Source organism: Physella acuta, unplaced genomic scaffold, assembly GCF_028476545.2.
Source record: "Physella acuta isolate Inbredline_101_S28 unplaced genomic scaffold, ASM2847654v3 ptg000078l, whole genome shotgun sequence".
NCBI classification, from domain to species: Eukaryota; Metazoa; Mollusca; class Gastropoda; family Physidae; genus Physella; species Physella acuta.
In genome coordinates, this window is record NW_026731598.1 from 902,757 (window position 1) to 921,185 (window position 18,429).

The 18,429-nt window shown below is 33.0% G+C and overlaps 2 protein-coding genes across 4 annotated transcripts in view; one reads left to right on the plus strand and one right to left on the minus strand.

Annotated features, from left to right (window-relative positions):
* The first annotated feature begins 1,135 nt into the window (after positions 1-1,135).
* On the plus strand, positions 1,136-15,342 carry LOC131954228 (eukaryotic translation initiation factor 3 subunit A). 2 transcript variants are annotated; one of them, XM_059317793.1, is made up of 22 exons: positions 1,136-1,297; positions 3,123-3,313; positions 3,413-3,549; positions 3,662-3,825; positions 3,921-3,979; positions 4,167-4,307; positions 4,407-4,615; positions 4,790-4,961; positions 5,110-5,301; positions 5,596-5,712; positions 5,799-5,987; positions 6,094-6,231; positions 6,317-6,526; positions 6,819-6,923; positions 7,152-7,265; positions 9,077-9,199; positions 9,337-9,490; positions 10,006-10,168; positions 13,209-13,388; positions 13,519-14,618; positions 14,856-14,909; positions 15,000-15,342. In XM_059317793.1, exons 1-22 carry the CDS (start codon positions 1,249-1,251, stop codon positions 15,041-15,043), a joined length of 4,005 nt encoding a protein of 1,334 aa, XP_059173776.1. In that variant the 5' UTR covers positions 1,136-1,248; the 3' UTR covers positions 15,044-15,342. The 2 variants fall into 2 exon arrangements, with proteins under 2 accessions (XP_059173776.1, XP_059173786.1); XM_059317803.1 differs by having other exon boundaries at positions 14,859-14,909.
* LOC131954358 (zinc transporter ZIP13) overlaps positions 15,339-18,429 on the minus strand; it is a 39,192-nt gene continuing 36,101 nt past the window's right edge. For both annotated transcript variants that reach the window (XM_059317982.1, XM_059317991.1), the window contains exon 10: positions 15,339-17,765. In XM_059317982.1, coding sequence (XP_059173965.1) covers positions 17,690-17,765 — 76 coding nt within the window. In that variant the 3' untranslated portion in view covers positions 15,339-17,689. The remainder of the gene's footprint in view (positions 17,766-18,429) is intronic.

Below are 18,429 nucleotides of genomic sequence, written 5' to 3' on the forward strand. Positions count from 1 at the left end.
TTGAATATAGAAACATATTTGAGAGGAGGGGGTGTTTAAATTGGACTAATGTGTAAAATGCATTTTGTGTTATGAACACTTTAAGGAGCTACCCATAATGTGTTTAGTTTCGAAAAACCAAACTATAACAAAATCGCTATAAAGGAAAATCATGGTATCCACTAACATGTCACGCAACTTAGCAGACTCCGCCCCCCACCCCCCCCCAATCGTTACAAAAACACAGACCCGCCAATTTGAATCAACGCAACAAGTAGGATAAAAATCTCATTATTCCCATCCTCCAATTAAATATATAGTCTATGGGCCTATATAATTTTAACAATCAGAGTCTTCAGCTAATGCGTTTTTCATTGTTTCAATTATGTGAGAAATTGGGAATATCTACATCGTCATACTCGTAATCCAAATCCCCACTACCAGTGTTATTAGGCTAATGAATAATGCTATTTGAGTCCATCTTAGATTTGTTACTTAATTTTAGGGATTCTTGTAGGCTATATTTGCGATTTTAAAACAAAAAGGCCTTTGAATCGTTATCCTATTTTTGACTCAATATAAACAGATATAATGTGCGGCCAATATAAAAACCTTAGGCTCTATGCCTTGTCTAAATTGTCATAGCCAATCTTAGCCTAAAAGAAGATTGGTCGAACCTGTGTTAAGAACACCGGATATAGTATCACGTCACAAATTTATGGGTGGTATCGATATTGAACAATGCTTTATGCCTACATTTTATAGTACATCATACACTAGTCTAACTTTAGGCTAAGTTCAAAGTTAGAAACGATAAAAGCAAAATTGTATTAACTTTATTAAGCCCTTTATTAAAAGAGCCAATAATTTATTTATTCTTTTATGGTTTAATCATCATTCAGTCATAAAGTCATCCTTTGGGTTATTAACAACAAAGTTAGCTTCATTTAAACTGTATCTTTTTATCACCTCCTAAATATTAATAACAAAATATATAAAGGAAAATAAATTAAATGATATAGATGTTACTAGTTTAACTAAGTAAGTTATTTTTTGTTTATATTTAAAATTATTAAAATGTTTAGCAATTTATGAGTAATCGATCTAGTAAAAGTATCGGAAATAATTTGTAATGAAGTCTGAAATCGTCCATATACCATCGCCATTTTGGACGGCATTTCGCACGAGTCGGGAGGCTTGATCCTATTCCTTTATTTATCTAAAATATCTTCATTTAATTGAAGACTGGATGTATGAAATGAACTGAAAATGCCTACCTATTTTCAAAAACCCGAAAACGCCCTTAAAAGGGCAGACGGTATTATTTCTTTGCTTTATTTTTTTGTTTACTAAACTATCAAGAACAAGCTGCAATATGGATTTTCATTTGTCAGGGTTGGGGTTGAGGGTGGATTGAACCTTCCTCAGGGGAGGCTCATCTCTGACGGTTTACTACTTAATACTTATAATAAGTGAAGTTTCAGTTCGATCATTTTATAACTTTCGTCTACTCTGAGTGATTATTGCTTAATTTAGATGTGGGCTTAGATTTATTCTAGATCTGAGATCTTATCCCTGACTGGATGCAAAAATTTGCAGATTTCTTACTTTTTAGTTTGGTTTTTTAAGCGTAACTTCTTGCACTTACTAAGAACTGTGGGACCACAACTGTTTGTCTACCGCTGGATTTCAAATGCTGGTATTTACCTGACATTTAGGTCTACTTAATTATTTTATATGGACACACCCACATCTCTTGTCTTACCTGTCACTTGTTTGCATTGCTGATTGGTGGCAATTCTTTTTTGTAAGCTGGCTAGTATTCAGATTGACTCAGAGAAATAAATAACAGTTTGATAGATCTAGAGTGAAGTTCCACAACCGGTCACACATAGCGAAATCCCGACTTTCATCGGGTGCACATATTGTAGAAGCTATTTATAGTTAACCTAGTTATAAAAAGCTTTGATTGGTTGGTTTATTCATCTCATCCGGGACCTAGTGTTTTTCATATGGGGAACTAGAATCGCCTACGACGTCATACCTCGAAACTTTAAAATTTAAAAACTCGACTTCCAGAAGGAGAAAATCAAAAGAATTTGACCTGGATATATTTAGAAATGGACAGGTTTACAGCAGATATCGGTAGTTTCGTATAAAACATCAAAACAAATATTGTACGAAGCAATAAACAGGCGATGGCCGCACTCGGGTTTTATCCGCGCGTGGAACTTTACTCTAGGCCTACATGGAAAATTGACAACACTTGTAAAAATTATCCTAACCAATCCAAACAGGCCCTGGTCTTTTCCTTGGAAAGTACCTTGTTTCATTAAGTATGTGTCATTAAATAAGGAAGCAGTGTCCCTAGAGTCCTCAATAAAAATATGGATATTAAATTCCTATTAGGCCCTACTTTCTGATTAATTTTTGGGAGAATTTTTACAATGGTGTCTAATACTGGAATCTTTAAAAAAGGGGTGTTAGGTTACTGGTAGTTAACAAAATACACATATGGCTGGCTAATGTCAATGCTTTACTGGTAGTTAACAAAATACACATATGGCTGGCTAATGTCAATGCTAACCCTATCCCTAACCCCAACCCTGGTCCTACCATACGCCTAACCCTAATTTCTAACCATGAAATTAGTCGAGATTACAATACTACTAACAACCTAACACACCTATTTTATTTTTATTGAAGAGTCTATTATCGGTATCTATAATCATCTGTGAAGGTCAGTTTTTGGTCTAATATACAACCAAATTCCTGTAACATTTTCAGTTATATTTGTAATATAACTTCATGAGAAAATATTTCTCATGAAGTTTGGGGGTGTATTTTCTGTAGGTACATAATGGTTGGCACAACATATTTGAGGCTTACTTTCACTACATTGGGTTTTATGATTTGCAGAATCATTAACTTTTTTAAGTTCCCTATGCTGCAAGGTTGAAATGAGGGGATGTGTGTTTAATCTCAATGGACTTAAAGAATTTGTTTAATAATTAATTTGTCTAAGATTTGAATACAAATCTGTCATATGTGCCCATAAATTAAACTGTAGAACCTAAGTAGCCCTGTAGGCCTATTAAAAAAATCTTTTGTTTTTCAACAAGGACCTTTTTTTTAATTTGTAGAATTCATCGATGTTGGTAAGAAGCAGAGAGCTCTTGATGCATTGTATGATGTCATCAAAAGTAAAAAGCACAGAACATGGCAGAAAACTCACGAGCCCATCATGGAGAAGTACTTGGAGCTGTGTGTGGAATTACGTAAATCTCACATAGCAAAAGAAGGACTTTACCAATACAAAAATATTTGTCAGCAGGTACCTTTTTGTTTGCTTTCTGTCAAGAAGTTATTGCAATTAACAAAATGCTTTTTTATCATAGACTTTTAATTTTTAAAAAAATACCACTTTCCTTAGGTCAACATCAGCTCATTAGTAGAAGTGGTTAAAAATTATATTGCTTTGGCTGAAGAAAAAACTGAAGCTGCTAGAAAAGAGTCTCACCAAACTGTTGTAGATATTGATGATTTGGATTTGCCTGATTCACCAGAAAGGTAAAATGTTTCAACTGCTTATGTAAACTTTTCTTGTATCATGTTTTGTAGCTAGTTTTTAAATGGTTATACTAAATGGTTAGTAATTGGATTCAATTTTTGTTATTTCTAGCCTCTTATTGAAAGCTGTGAGTGGTGAAGACCTTCAGGACCGTACTGATCGTGCCATTTTGACACCATGGGTCAAGTTTTTATGGGAATCTTACAGGCAGTGTTTAGATTTGTTGAGAAACAATTCACGAGTGGAAAGACTCTATCAGGACATTGCACAGCAAGGTTTGTTGTACTTATCAGTTGTTAAATAAACGTTTTTGTTCTAGTACTGACAAAAATTTAAAAGAATGTTTATAATTTATATTTTTCTCTAACAGCTTTCAAATTTTGTTTGAAATATTCAAGAAAGACTGAATTCAGAAAATTGTGTGACAATGTAAGTTATAAGACATATATTTGGTATGTATGTAAAAATTTGCCTAGTAGTTTTTTTAATAAATCAAAAACAATTTTTTACATTTAAATCTATTAAGTATTCACCATGTCCTAATTTTTTAGTTTCATCCAATTTTTGTAAAAAATAATTGGTTTCTCTAAATATGTTGCGTTTTTAAAATGTATAGTTGCGTACACACTTGGGCCACATTCACAAGCATCAGCACCAGCAAACAGCTATCAATTTGAATAATCCAGAATCCCAGGCCATGCATCTAGAGACTCGCCTAGTTCAACTGGACAGTGCTATAAGTATGGAGCTATGGCAGGTAAATATTAAAATCCCATTTCTTTTGGCCAAGTTTCTTTTGTTTTTGAATTAATTTGTGTGGGTGTTAATAATTAACATTTAACTTGCACTGTTTTAGGAAGCTTTTAAAGCTGTGGAAGATATTCATGGGCTGATTACATTATCAAAAAAGCAGCCAAAACCATCATTGATGGCCAATTACTTTCAAAAGCTTGGGCTGGTGTTTTCTAAATCAGGAAACCATCTGTTTCATGCATGTACGTTGCATCGCTTGTTTAACTTATCTAGAGAGCAGCGGAAAAATCTTTCACAAGATGAACTTCAAAAGTAAGTATAACAATTTTTAGAAATTTAAGCTGCCAGTAATATCGGCTTTATTTGTTACAAAATATTTGCTGGATAAAAGCAGTTGTTATCAAGGTTGATATCCATTTAAATATGACTGTTTTTATTTTATTTGCAATTGTTTCCCAATTTTCAATTATACATGTATGCTTGCAGAATGGCTTCTAGAGTCTTATGTGCAACCTTGGCCATTCCAATCCCACCTTCAAGAAATGTGATTGGAAATCTTTTGGTCATGGATGAGAGTGCAGTTGAAAAGCAAAAAAAGTTGGCCACTTTACTGATGCTTCAAACGCCCCCTACAAGACAATCTTTGGTCAAGGATCTGGTAAGCTTAAGATTTTGTAGTTAAAATCCATTTTCAAATATTATTTTGACTAACTGTAGGGTGCATTCTAGCTCAATAATACGTTGTAAACATTTAATTCAGTAATCTTAATTCTAATTCATTTCATTGTGATTTCATTTTTTCATAGGTAAAGCATGGTAGCATTCAATACGCCCATGCAGAGCTACAAAATTTGTATCAGCATCTTGAAGTGGATTTTCATCCTTTAAGCCTGTATAAAAAAGTCAAACCAATTGTGGATTTTATAGAGAGTAATGAAGATCTTGCTCAGTATGTTCCCCAACTGGAAGATATTATTATTACTCGGGTTCTTAAACAGGTTTGTATGAAAATTAATACACATATTTATTTCAGTTTTTAAACAGTATGTTGAACAGTTTATTTTTTTATATATTGCCTTATGATTCACCTACATTAATATAGCTGGGTTTGAATCTCAGTTGTTTAATTGTAGTGTGGCATAAAGAAAATGTAAACCATTCTCCACGGTTGGCCTGTTTAAAAAGCTGATCACTATTATAATGGGTAACATTTACATATCTCACATATTAAATATTACTTGATAGCTAAATTTGTAAACTATTTTTCAAGAAAAGTAAAATGTTTGTTACAGGTGGCTCAAGTATACCAGCAAATCAAGTTCAGTCGTTTTGCATCACTTGTTCCATTTGCTGCTGAGCATAGACTAGAGGGTGTCATTGTGGATTCTGCTAAGACTTTAGAGCTTCAGGTACTGTATAGTTTAAAATTTTTTTTAGGCATTTAATAAATTGCTATGTATTGTGTGGTTAAAAATTGAATTCTTAAATTTTGTAGGTGAGGATTGATCATCGTACAAGATCGTTGAGTTTTGGTACTGACTTGGGTGTATCACAGAAAGAGGACATCCCTGAAGGCCCATATATTCAGAGTATGCCCAGTGAGCAAATTCGCAACCAGGTTATTAACATTGCTCAGGCACTAAATCAAGCAAAAGAAATCATCGGACCAAAAGAAACCACTGTAGTGAGTATATTAGAACTTTAAAAAAATACTTTATCATAATGTAAAAATTTTCTGTTTTCTAACAATGTGACAACCTTGTAATTTTTTCTTAAATTTCATATTTCAGGCTGAGGAAGATGAATTGAAAGCAAATATTTTAAATGCATACAGACTAACTGCCAAAAAAGAGCATGCTCGAATTCTTCAAAGAAGACAGATCATAGAGAATCGAAAAGAACAGCTTGAACAAAATCAAGATCAGAGGGTAAATTTACACAAATGTAAAAGAAAAAGGATAGTTGACATAGTTTTTCAAAATCTTTGATATTAAAATTTCTGTAATATTCTAGGAGCGAGAAGAATATGAGCAGGCAGAGGAACAGAGGCGTAAAGCTTATGAAGCTGAGATGGCCAGGCTGGAAAGAGAGGCTGAAGAGCGTAACAAGCAACGTCAGCAAGAAGAACACGAGCAGATAAAAAGACGACATGTCAAAGAGCGTTTAGAAGAACTTCGAAAAACTCCACATGGATCCAAGATATTGCAAAATATTGATGAAGAGGTGAGTTTTATTTCTTTTATTGTTAAAATTACAAGATTTAAAAACAATATTCTTTCTTTCAGTTACCTATTTTCTTTGAAAATATTTATTTTGCTTACACATTAAATTAGTTAGAAGGGAAAGTGAAATGATTAAATAATTTTAAGGAACAGATGTTTTAGTTTTTTCAAGACAGCATTAAACTTTTTATCAGTTTACATGTGCAGTTATCAGTACATTTATGTTTGCTATGGTAAAATATGTTAAGTTGGATGATTAGTAATAATTGTTAAATCTTTTAATATAATTTTAGGAAATTGCTGAGCTTGATGTTGACGAGATTATGGCTAAACAAGTTGAGCAACTGGAGAAGGAGAAAAAAGAGTTACAAGAAAGGCTAAAGGGACAAGAGAAAAAGGTTTGAGTTTTAAGATCAACATTTTTAGTGGTGTCTTCTTACTAAGATGAAAGTATGGTAGTCTTAAAATAAAAATAAATCATTAGACTTGACTTATGAAAATGGGACTTTATTTCAGGTCTTACATTTTAGCCCATTAATAGTTTATATTACTTCTACAGAAGTTAAGTTTGATGTTACTTTGCATATTCTTTAATAATTTAAAATTTGTAAAATTTCTTTATTTAGGTAGACTATTTGGCTCGAGCCAAACGCATTGAAGAAATTCCACTCCTTCAAGAGCAATTTGAAGAAGATCAAAAGGCTGGCAAGAAATTCTGGGAGGAGCAAGAAAAAGACAGAGTAAGTTTTCTGAAACAGCATGTTTTTGGAGTTAGGTTTCTGAAACTTATCTAATATTTTAACCTTTACTTCTTTTATCAGCTTGACCATTTACATATCAAACTTACTTGAAATTTGCCTTTGGAATGAAACTAATGCTAGTAGCATTAAGGATTATTTTCCTGCTTTTGCATAAAGGCATAAATAAAGCGAGGCCCTTTCTCCACGGTTGGCATTACTTTTCTAGGTGCTGATCACTATTATATTGGGTTATAGTTTTATTATTGTGATTTTTTTTACCCTTTACCATCCAAAAATAAAATAAATAATTGTACTTTTCTTAATTATATTCTCATTATAAGTGCAGGAAAGTATTTTCTTATAACACTGTACATTTTGCGCCAGACTACTTTCAATCTAAACACAGTTAAAAAAAAACTGATTGTAAGGGGTGAAAAAATCTTTCATATTTTGTTTTTACTATTAATTCATTTTCATTTATTTGCTTTTATTTTCTTGTATTATTTTCTTTATGCCTTTTTTCTTAGAATAAGACAGTTTTATCTCTATTGTTAAAAAAATTGGCATAAATTGTATCCAGATCCATTCTCCACGGTTGGCAAATCTACATTTAAAAATGCTGATCACTACATTAATGGCTCACATTGTCATTATATTTGTTTCATTAATGTTATTGAAGTGATTTTTTTTTGTGTGGTCAGATCAATGCTTTTTACTTTGCCTTCAGTTTAACTTCAGTAGTGGAACTGTTTATTTGTCAGTTTTTTACTGCAGTTTGGCATAAATAAATCTTAACCATTCTCCACGGTTGATCTTGTTGTTCAAAGGGTTGATCACTTTAATAATGGCTTACATCTATAGCTGGTTTCTGGTATTGTCAGATTTTTAAAGTTTTTTTAATTGGTAAAGTTGACTTGTTTGTTCGGACATGATTATCCCTGCCAGTCTAATTTTTTCAGAAAATTGCTTTTTACTTTGCCTTCAGTTTAACTTCAGTAATAGAACTGTTTATTTTCAGTTTTTTACTGTAGTTTGGCATAAATAAATCTTAACCATTCTCCACGGTTAACTTTGTTGTTCAAAGGGTTGATCACTTTAATAATGGCTTACATAGTCAACCAGCTGTATGTTTCCCTCAAAATTTAAAAAGATTTTAAAATAGTAAAATTTAAATATTTGTTTGATATGTATGATTTTTTACTTGTCTAATATGAATTGTTTTTAAGTCGACAGTAGTCTTTATTTGCCTTTACTTTTAACTTCAGTAATGGAACTGATGTTGTATCTCAGTTTTTTACTTTAGTTTGGCATACAAAAAATCCACAACCATTCTCCACGGTTGACTTTGTTCTTCAAAGGGTTGATCACTTAAATAATGGCTGACATCATTACCTAGTTTATTTTTACTTGTCTAATGTGAATTGTTTTTTAAGTCGACAGTAGTCTTTATTTGCCTTTACTTTTAACTTCAGTAATGGAACTGATGTTATATCTCAGTTTTTTACTTTAGTTTGGCATACAAAAAATCCACAACCATTCTCCACGGTTGACTTTGTTCTTCAAAGGGTTGATCACTTAAATAATGGCTGACATCATTACCTAGTTTATTTGGTTTCTTGTTATACAGCAATTGTCTATAGGTTAAATGATATTCTAAAATTCCTGAATTTTTTTTAGAAATAACTTATAATGTTGAATTTCATGTATTGAACTCCAATAGCAGTGTTCTGTCACTGTATCTGATGAGGATAAAATTAGCCAAGACTGGTTCCTGCTTTCTTTTAATAGTTAAATTATAAAATATCTTACAGATTGAAGCTTTGAAGCAAGAAAGGACTTATGCGCTAGAGACAAAGTCCCGTTTAATTCAAATGAAAGCTGACTTAGACAACTTCACAAGTACTCTTAAAAAAGCTAAAAAGTCTGAGTATGAGGTAAATCCTAATGTTTCTTTCTACTATAATGCCAAATAGTATTGTTAGTAGTGGGATTTAATTTTATCGTAAACATTAAGTTGTTTTAGTGATTTTCGTACCAAAAGTTATATTTGAAAGAAAATTGTTTGTTGTAGGATAAACTGAAAGATTTTGAAAAACAATTAACTGAGGAGAAGAGGAAGAGACTTCTGGAGCGTAAAGTAAAGCGCAAGGAAGATCGTCGACTTAAATGGATTCAAGAAAAAGAAGAAGCTGCACAAAGAGCTAGAGATGAATTGCTCAAGAGAGGTAATATATTGTGTGATTTGAGTGAATTAGAATACTGAGCTAGTCATTAAGTTTTCATTCCTTCAAATTTTTATCATTTGTATGGCTCCGTTGATTGCTAGAGCCACAATTTCTTTGTTGTTACTACTTATAGGTTGAAAAATATTTTTTTAAAATGACTCTATTCTTTATGCTTAATCTAAATAAATGTTATGTTTTCCAAAAATATAATTTATTACAATAGATTTATTTAGCAAAATTTTCAAGCAAAATTAAATTCATTTTAGAAAAAGTGTGTCATATTTTTATGGTAGTTGAGGAAATCCTATGACATACCACATTTGGTCAACTGGAAGTTTGATTTAAGACTGAACCAATTTAAAGAAAAATAATTTAATTACTATTTTTGTTTAAAAACACATAGAAAACTTTGAGTAACTTTCTTAGCTGAACACCATATTCTCAATTTTATTGCACACTGAATAGAAAACAAAATTAGGTAAAAAATAAGTACATAGCTTTTTAAATTTTCTTAGAGCGTGAAGAAAAAGAACGCGAAGAGCAAGAAAAGAGAGAAGCTGAAGAGAGAATCTATTTAGAAAAGAAAGCTAAACTTGATGAACAGTTAAGCAAGCAGAGAGCCAGAGAAAGAGAAATAGAGGAAAAAGAAGCAAGACGTAGAGAGGAAGAGAAAAGGCAGTAAGTAAAGTTGGCCTTTTAATAGTTTTAATAAGCAGAATAAATTTGTTACTGGATTATCCTGTTTAAAAAAAAAATTATAATCTTGTATTTCATTTTATTCCTGATTTTAAATTCAAACAATCCCTTAAGAATGTGGGTTTTGTATTAACTATTGCAGTAATAATGTAAATGTCCAATATGTATTAAAAAAATCTTCAAATAAATTACAACTCTTTAGTGACAGTGTCAACATTATGCCTTAATTTTAACTTCAGTAATGGAACTGTCCTTAATCAGTTTTTTACTGTAGTTTGGCATAAATAAATCTTAACCATTCTCCACGGTTGACTTTTCTTTAAAGGGTTGATCACTTGAATAATGGATTACAATTTTTTCTTGCTTACAAATATGTGACTTAACTGCTTTTTTAAAAATGGGATTTCACTTTTTGAGGAAGAGTACCTCAGCTGACTGAATTTTAGAAAAAAAGTTAGAACATTTCTGAATTTTTTTTGTTGAAAAGGCAAATATTATTTAAAGAACAGAAAAGTGCTTAGACATGTACAGTTGACATTATATTTTACTGAAGTTTGCAGACACTTACTACACTCATCTCTATAACACAAACCATCCCTCACGTGTTTCTCTTGGTTGGGTTCACAGTGTGGTCAATGATGTGTTTAGCTTGTGACCATGTGAACACAAGTGTATCCAGGCAATCAAACTTCTATTAGCGCAAATGTTAAAACCAGGGTTCGTACGTAGTCTGGAAAGTCTGGAAAAAGTCTTGAATTTAGAAAAGTGAATTTAAGACTTTAAAAAGTCTGGAAAATCGCTAGTTTTTGGGCTGTATTTTTTAAAAGTCTGGAAAAAGTCTGGAATCTAGTTTTAGAAACAAAACTTCGTAGTCCATATTTTCCATATCAAAAATTGCTATTTTTAAGTGAATTTACTCCAATTTTTTTTACACTGTGTTGTGACGTTTTTCGCTGGTTCGCAAAAAAAAAAAAGGATGCTCAGTTACTACGTCATTGGGAGAAGAGGGGAAGGGAGGGAAGAGATATTTTGTGGCGCGACTGACCCCGTGTAAATGTGTTACAAGTACTTAAAATTGTCATTTAATGAAATAATGTCGCCCTCAGAATTGTTAGGCTCTCGATTTTACCCGCTATTTTTTCATCGTTTGAGTTTGCTTGTAGGCAGTCATAACAAAAATTATGGGGGAGATGTGTGAGTGGTAGTTTAGATATAATTTATCAGTCTGTAAGGCGTCATCCATTTATGACTTACAACAATTTTTCGGATTTTAGACCCCCCCTCCCCCTTTCCCCACTCCCCCCTTCCCCCCACCCTCTGTCCACACGCGTTCACTTACTTTAGATTAATATTAGCATTTATAAGATGAATAAGTCGCAAGGCCTCCTTTGGTTCATAGCTGTATTTCTGTTTGCTTCAGCTTACCAAAGAGGTACTATTTTTTATTTAGGAGTCGTCCATAAATGACGTCACACTCCGGAAAGTCGGGAGGAGGGTTTCAAAAAGTGTGACGACCTGCTCTTGCAATAATGTTAGGGCAGATATAAATACCGTGTTTTGTTTACACGCTGGGATGGTTTTTAAAACACCAGCACAGTCGTCTTAATTTTACTTTCTACTCGCAAGATACAATTTTTATATTTGTTTTAGAATGTAATCACAAACTCTTCCGACCCCTTCCCCCCTCCATGTGGACGTCATAAATGGATGACCCCTTTAATTTTAATCCACCTTCCATTAAACTGTCTTTGAAATCTTTGCAAATGCTGACGACTAAAGTTAGACTACCCCGCCCCTCCTTGTAACATCGGTCACTTGTGTGAACTCACCGTGACCCCAAGTGGGTAGTTGGTACTGCTTGGTAAGGAGGGTGGGAGAGGGGTATAAGTCACAGCACAGTTCATGTTATGACGTATTAAACAGGCATACTGAAGTCTAGACTACTATGACCTCACAGTGACCCCTTCACCGTGTTGTGTGTGTCTGTGGGGGGGGGGGGGGGAAAGGATACCGGCAATTTTTTTTTATTGCAGACCCGTTTCTGGGCTATTACTATAAGCACAAACAGTGAATGATGTGGTTTTTTTTTTTTTTTTTGCTCCACATTTTTTTACAAGTAGCCTATATTTATTTAGGCTACTTAACAAGAGCAGACCTAAATTAATACATTACATTATTATTCTTTAGAGTAATTAATTCTCACTATCCAATACCATTTTAATGATAGTTTAATTGAAAACATAAGCAATTAGATCATTAACAGATTACATTGGAAACTATATAGTTGCATCATTTTAATCAATTATTTTAATTGTTAAAATTTTAGGTAGGGTGAAATAGGCAAACTTAGAAAAAATGATTTTCTGTCAATTTGGCTAGAGAAAGTTCAATATGAATATAGCTCAATTGCCTAAAATAAATGTCAATTTAGTATAAGTAATTATAAAGACAGTACAAATAGTGCATTATTTTAAAAAATTATTCGCTAACACATTATCTGTCTAAAGTCTGGAATTTTTCCAAAAAAGTCTGGAAAATGTCTGGAAAAAGTCTGGAATTTTATTTTCAAAAAGCAGTACGAACCCTGTAAAACATGTATCATTCAACCACATTGCTACCACAGAAACCTGCATTTTTTTAGCTTTCACACAGATGCATGTGACAAAGATCAGTTGGGGTCATTATTCTCATGATTAGTGTAGTGCAGTATTAACAAAAAACTGCTTTAAGTTGGTTACAAGTTATTAGGACCCAATTATTTTTATATTTTGAAATGTTGAGTAAATTTTGGCTCCTCATGTAAAAGAAAATTGGTTCTTTTTTTTTTCTTAAGGGGTGTTTTTACATCTCTGTATGTAATATTATATTTTACAACAGCTATTTTTAAAAAAGCCAGTCTAGCTAAAAAGGAATTACATTTATTTAGACATGCACAATACACTTTGTCCCTTACAATGTCCCTTAAATAAAGTACTATATGTTTGAAAAGTAAATTGAACATATTAAAATGTTTACTTTTAAGACTGGATGTGCGCAAAGTTCCTGAAAGGGTGGCAGTGGTTAAAGACAAAGAATTGGATGCCGACTGGCGTGCTGATGGTGCTGGTGGTGATGAGCCTGAATCTGAAAGTAAGGCATGGAAACCTAAACGAGGGTGGAGAGAAAGGGAGCAAGAAAAAGAAAATAGTTGGAGGGCTAGAAGGTAAGAATTTTTTTGTTAACCTAATTGTATATATGATCAATTAATTTTGTATTGTATCATTTTATTTGGTTTGACTTACATACTTAATTTATTATGAGAGCGAATATAATTTTAAAATTCTGTTTTATAGGGAAGCAGGTGAAGAGGACCATGGAGAAGACATGGACGCAGAGATAACAAAAGAGCCAGCTTTTGAGAGGGAGCCAATAAAAGAAAGAGATTTTAGAGATTTGAGAGCTGCTCCAAGAGATAAAGAAGACTTTAGAGCTGCTCCAAAAGAAGACTTTAGAGCTGCTCCTAGAGATAGAGAAGACTTTAGAGGCAGAGACAGAGAAGACCGGGACATTCGACCACTTCGAGATGTTAAAGGTGGTATTCCAAGGGATGATCACGATCGCGATTTTAGGGATGCACCCAGAGAGCGTGACTTTAGGGCTACTGATGGAGACAGAGGTGGACGAGATTTTAGAGGTCCCAGAGATGATCGTGGCCCTCGGGATGATCGTGGCCCTCGGGATGACCGCGGTCTCAGAGATGACCGTGGTCCCAGAGATGACCGTGGTCCCAGAGATGATCGTGGTCCCAGAGATGATCGTGGTCCCAGAGATGACCGTGTTCCGAGAGATGATTGGAGAGGTGGAAGATCAGATGACAGAGACAGAATCAGGCCAGAAGCTGATAACTGGCGATCTAGTCCAAGGGAGCCTCAAAGAGATAGCTGGAGGGATAGGCGTGATGACAGAGCCCCACCCCCTGCCAGAGATGATTGGAGAGGAGATAGGACACCAGCTAGAGATGGACCACCTAGGCCAGGTGGGAGCTGGAGGAGTCGTGAAGATGCTGCACCTCCTAGAGATACTCCTAGAGATATCCCAAGAGATATCCCGAGAGATATTCCGAGAGATATTCCGAGAGATATCCCAAGAGAAGAGCCCAGGAGGAATCTTGGAGACGCTGAAGGTAGTTGGAGGCGAGGTGGACCACCACAAGATCGTGAAGAGAAGCGCTTTGATCGAGATGATAAACGTGTAGGGTTCGACAGAGATGAAAGAAAACTTGATTTTTCAGACAGAAGGGGTCCTGTTCCTGAAAGAAGGCCCATTAGAGATGATAGGCCACTTCGAGATGATAGGCCCCAGCAAGATGATAGAAGACCACCTCATTTGGATGAAAGGCGTGGTCCTCCACTAGAAAGAAAAGGGGAGAGAGAAGACAGTTGGAGAGGCAAACGTGAGTTATTTGATATTGTTAGAATCTTAATTTAATTAATTATTGATTTCATTATTTTGTTAACCCAGAGAAATGTAAACATTTTTAAAAAATGTGCATTTTGAAGTGAACTCAACTTTTATTTTATTTATAAAATTTATACTTATTTTTCTTCATTTGGTCATTTGAAAATGCTGGGCATTAGTTAAGGCTTTATGTGTTGAAGTAGCTTAATATAAAAAAGTTTATTTCATTCAGCAGCTGATGGCCCACCTAGGGGAGGAGTTGAAAAGAGGGAAGTTAGAGAGCCCAGTAAGTAGACTATTTTATTTTGGTGTCGAGTGACTATTTAAAACTACGCTATATCTTATTTATTTGATGTTTGTTTGCTTTTATTTTCAGCCAAACATGAAGAAGATGATGGCTGGACCACTGTTCGTTATTAAAAAGTGCTTTGGTTTGGATTTAAAATGGGAAGTCTGGTTTTTTTTGTTTTGTTTTAAAATTGTATTTTAAATGATTTGATTCTTGTCCACATTCAGTATAGTACTATGTTGAAAGTGGTGTAGTATTTGTTGCGTCTTGCTGTATGTGGAGATTATTTGTGATCAGTATCCATTGTTCTGAGGTTATAGATAAAAAGACAATATACAAAGAACCTCATTTAAGTTAATCTTGCTCGTCTCATAGACATTTGACAAACCTGTGTTAAATTTTAAATAAAATTTCAACTCAAATAATGTCATCACTTGTTAAATGCTTTATTCTGTCTTTTACAACTTAACAAACCTTCATACATGTTAGACAAAAAACAAATTCTATCAAAAGCTCTACCCTGTGTTTCACATAATGCTTTGACCCTAAGAATAATGGGCAGCATAGTGGCAGGGGCATGAAGACACATCAACCTTGTGCCATAAATGAATAGCCCTATTTACCAATATACCATGAATTCAAATAAGATCAACAATTGTGCATCTTTGTACCTATAAGATCAAGATAATGACATGATAGCTAATTCTATAAACTTTGAGGCCATCTTGAGTATGTTCCTGAGTCCACCCAGCCCTTGTTAGTACCTGACACATCAGGGAAAGTAAATGCAGATGTACATAGTGCTTAGGATTATTCACAGAAAGTGCCCTATATTTGGATCATGTCCATAGAAACCACTGAGTTGACAGGTTTTTTTAAGTTACAAGAAATTTAAAACTTTGTTTAATGTATAGAAACAAGCTTATTTGAAGCTTAATTATTGTGTGTTAAAATTGTTGAAATTAAATTGTTGAAATTATCAAGATGGCTGACCAAGAAGTTTTTATCTATACAATAATGAAAAGAGAAATGCTTACAATTACAAGTTATTACTGATGCTATTATTAGAAAAATTAGCCATTGATGTCAGGAGAAATCATTTTCTGTGCAACTCCCAGCATGTAGAAGTAATACTTCAACATTGACTTCTTTCAGTTAAACAACAGTGTTTCCGTACCACATTTTTCAGGAAGTCATAAGGGAAGTAAATATATGGAATTAAAGTGTAACACAACACACAGACCAAATTTAATCACAACAAACTGCTGTCATGAAACTTAAATGCATTTGATTTCTTTTAGATATTAAAAAAAACTACAATCATCATGGGGGAAAAAATGCATTACCAAAATCTGGCATTGATATCTCCCAACTTGGAGCTGAAACCTGATTAAATTAGTTCAGCCGTTCCTTCACCATTTGCAGAATAATTACTGAAATACTGAATTGTTTTAAAAGGAGTGTAAAAATTTAGTTTAACTTTTGGGGAGATTAGGCTGAAATGGATAGCTCAATCTGCAAAAATTGACAAACTAGGAAGAGTTAGAAGAGCAAAGAGTATTTTGGCATTTATAACAATGTATTCATTAAAAAAGTACATAATTGATATGCCTCCGTGAAAGTTAACAAATAACATTGTAATTGAAGTTTGTTTTAAAAAATGTAACATGCATCTATACATAAACATTAAATTCATTTTGCCATATTTATAAATAAAATGAACATGGATTACACATCAGAATGAAAGCCTTGAGAATAAAGGATTTCATTTCCACTTTTCTTTGATCGATAATGATTTGTTTTATATTTTGTTTTATAATTGTTCTGGCATAGCATAAACTGTTATTCTTGTTAAACTATAGTGTTTTATAGCAGGAGTTATAGTAGAATTGTTTTAAAAACTTTCAGACTATAGGTAGACTTAAAACATTACTTCAGTAAAAGAAATGTAAACAGAAAAAATATTTCTTATATTTATATAACACTCAGACATTTGTTCCTAGTTGGCTGTTTGATCAGATTGAATCTAAATGTCAGCTACAAAATGTTAACTGAAGCAGCTAATGAAAGTTGTTTACTTAATTGATATGGAAACTTTAAAAAAAAACCTAGTAGCGTACAACATTTAATCGCTGATTAAGATTTTGTTCTCATTAAAAAAATACAATAAATTATAATTCTGTAATAAAACGTAAGTAAGTTCAGTTTGAGTAATGCCTCAGTACAGAATGTGTGCTGAGGCTTTATACAGTACACACAATTTTTATTCTATAACTAGAAATATCTTCCAAAAAAATTTAGTAAACAATTTACTTGGAAGTTTGTAAATAATACAAAGTATCTTTTTAAAATGCTATATTAAAAATGCAAATATAATATAGTAATTGTCATGATGAATGCAAGTTATAAAATGTTAATAATTGTCATGAATGTATAACTGCTAAGGCTAAAGCAAGTCAATTTCATGCCTCTACAATATTTGGCTGTTACGTTCAAAACAAAAATTTCCTCAAAAAATACTATTCAGATTTTAAGAAATTTTTTGACATCTGAACTGCTTCACCAAGAAGGTAGGGAGGAGGTGACCATTTAAAAAAAACACACTGATTATGCATTGAGCCCCCTCCTTGATAATTGTATTGCTTTTCTATTATCATGGTATCACAAGTCCAATGGTCCAACAGCTAGCCCATCTCAGCAGAAATTATGGCCGGCAGTTGAATTGAAAGACACTTGACATCAGCTGAGTTTGATCCTACTACCAGCAGTTGATGTTTTCAATCAAAGGCTAAAGTTACTATCACCATAGCTAAGACACCCAGACATATACAGCCAACTTGCTTCAAGGATTCACTGAAGAGCAAACAAGTTTTTATAATTAAACTGTATGCACTATCTAGAGCAAATAAGTTTTTATAATTAAACTGTATGCACTATCTAGAGCAAATAAGTTTTTATAATTAAACTGTATGCACTATCTAGAGCAAATAAGTTTTTATAATTAAACTGTATGCACTATCTAGAGCAAACAAGTTTTTATAATTAAACTGTATGCACTATCTAGAGCAAACAAGTTTTTATAATTAAACTGTATGCACTATCTAGAGCAAACAAGTTTTTATAATTAAACTGTATGCACTATCTAGTGGTGTCATGCGAAGGGCTGAATTATGTTAACATTTTTTTTTTGCACAGGACACTAAAATGTGTCTAATATTTAATTTAAAAATATTTTAAACTGAAATCTATTACAAAATGGAACATTTTAATAACTTAAAAATAAATGAGGGGTATTCTAATTCTATAAAAAAAAAACTAAAAATTTAAATATAAAATTTTCCCACTTTGTAGTTACACCTAAGAGTAATAGGCTAAAACGGTGTTTAATAAAAATTTTTAGAAGCGTTTACATTTTTTTTAATACAAGAAAACTTTATGGAAGTCTGTTTCTATGTTATACACAATTAAATATACCCACTGTATGCAGTTAACCTACCCTCATTATACATTTCAACTT

What these genes read in the sequence shown, in the direction of transcription:
- LOC131954228 (XM_059317793.1), top strand. Translation starts at nt 1,249, where the DNA reads ATGCCTACCTATTTTCAAAAACCCGAAAACGCCCTTAAAAGGGCAGAC. An exon ending in ACAAAAATATTTGTCAGCAG is followed by an intron (nt 3,314 to 3,412) that starts GTACCTTTTTGT and finishes CACTTTCCTTAG; the next exon opens with GTCAACATCAGCTCATTAGT. An exon ending in TCACAAGATGAACTTCAAAA is followed by an intron (nt 4,616 to 4,789) that starts GTAAGTATAACA and finishes GTATGCTTGCAG; the next exon opens with AATGGCTTCTAGAGTCTTAT.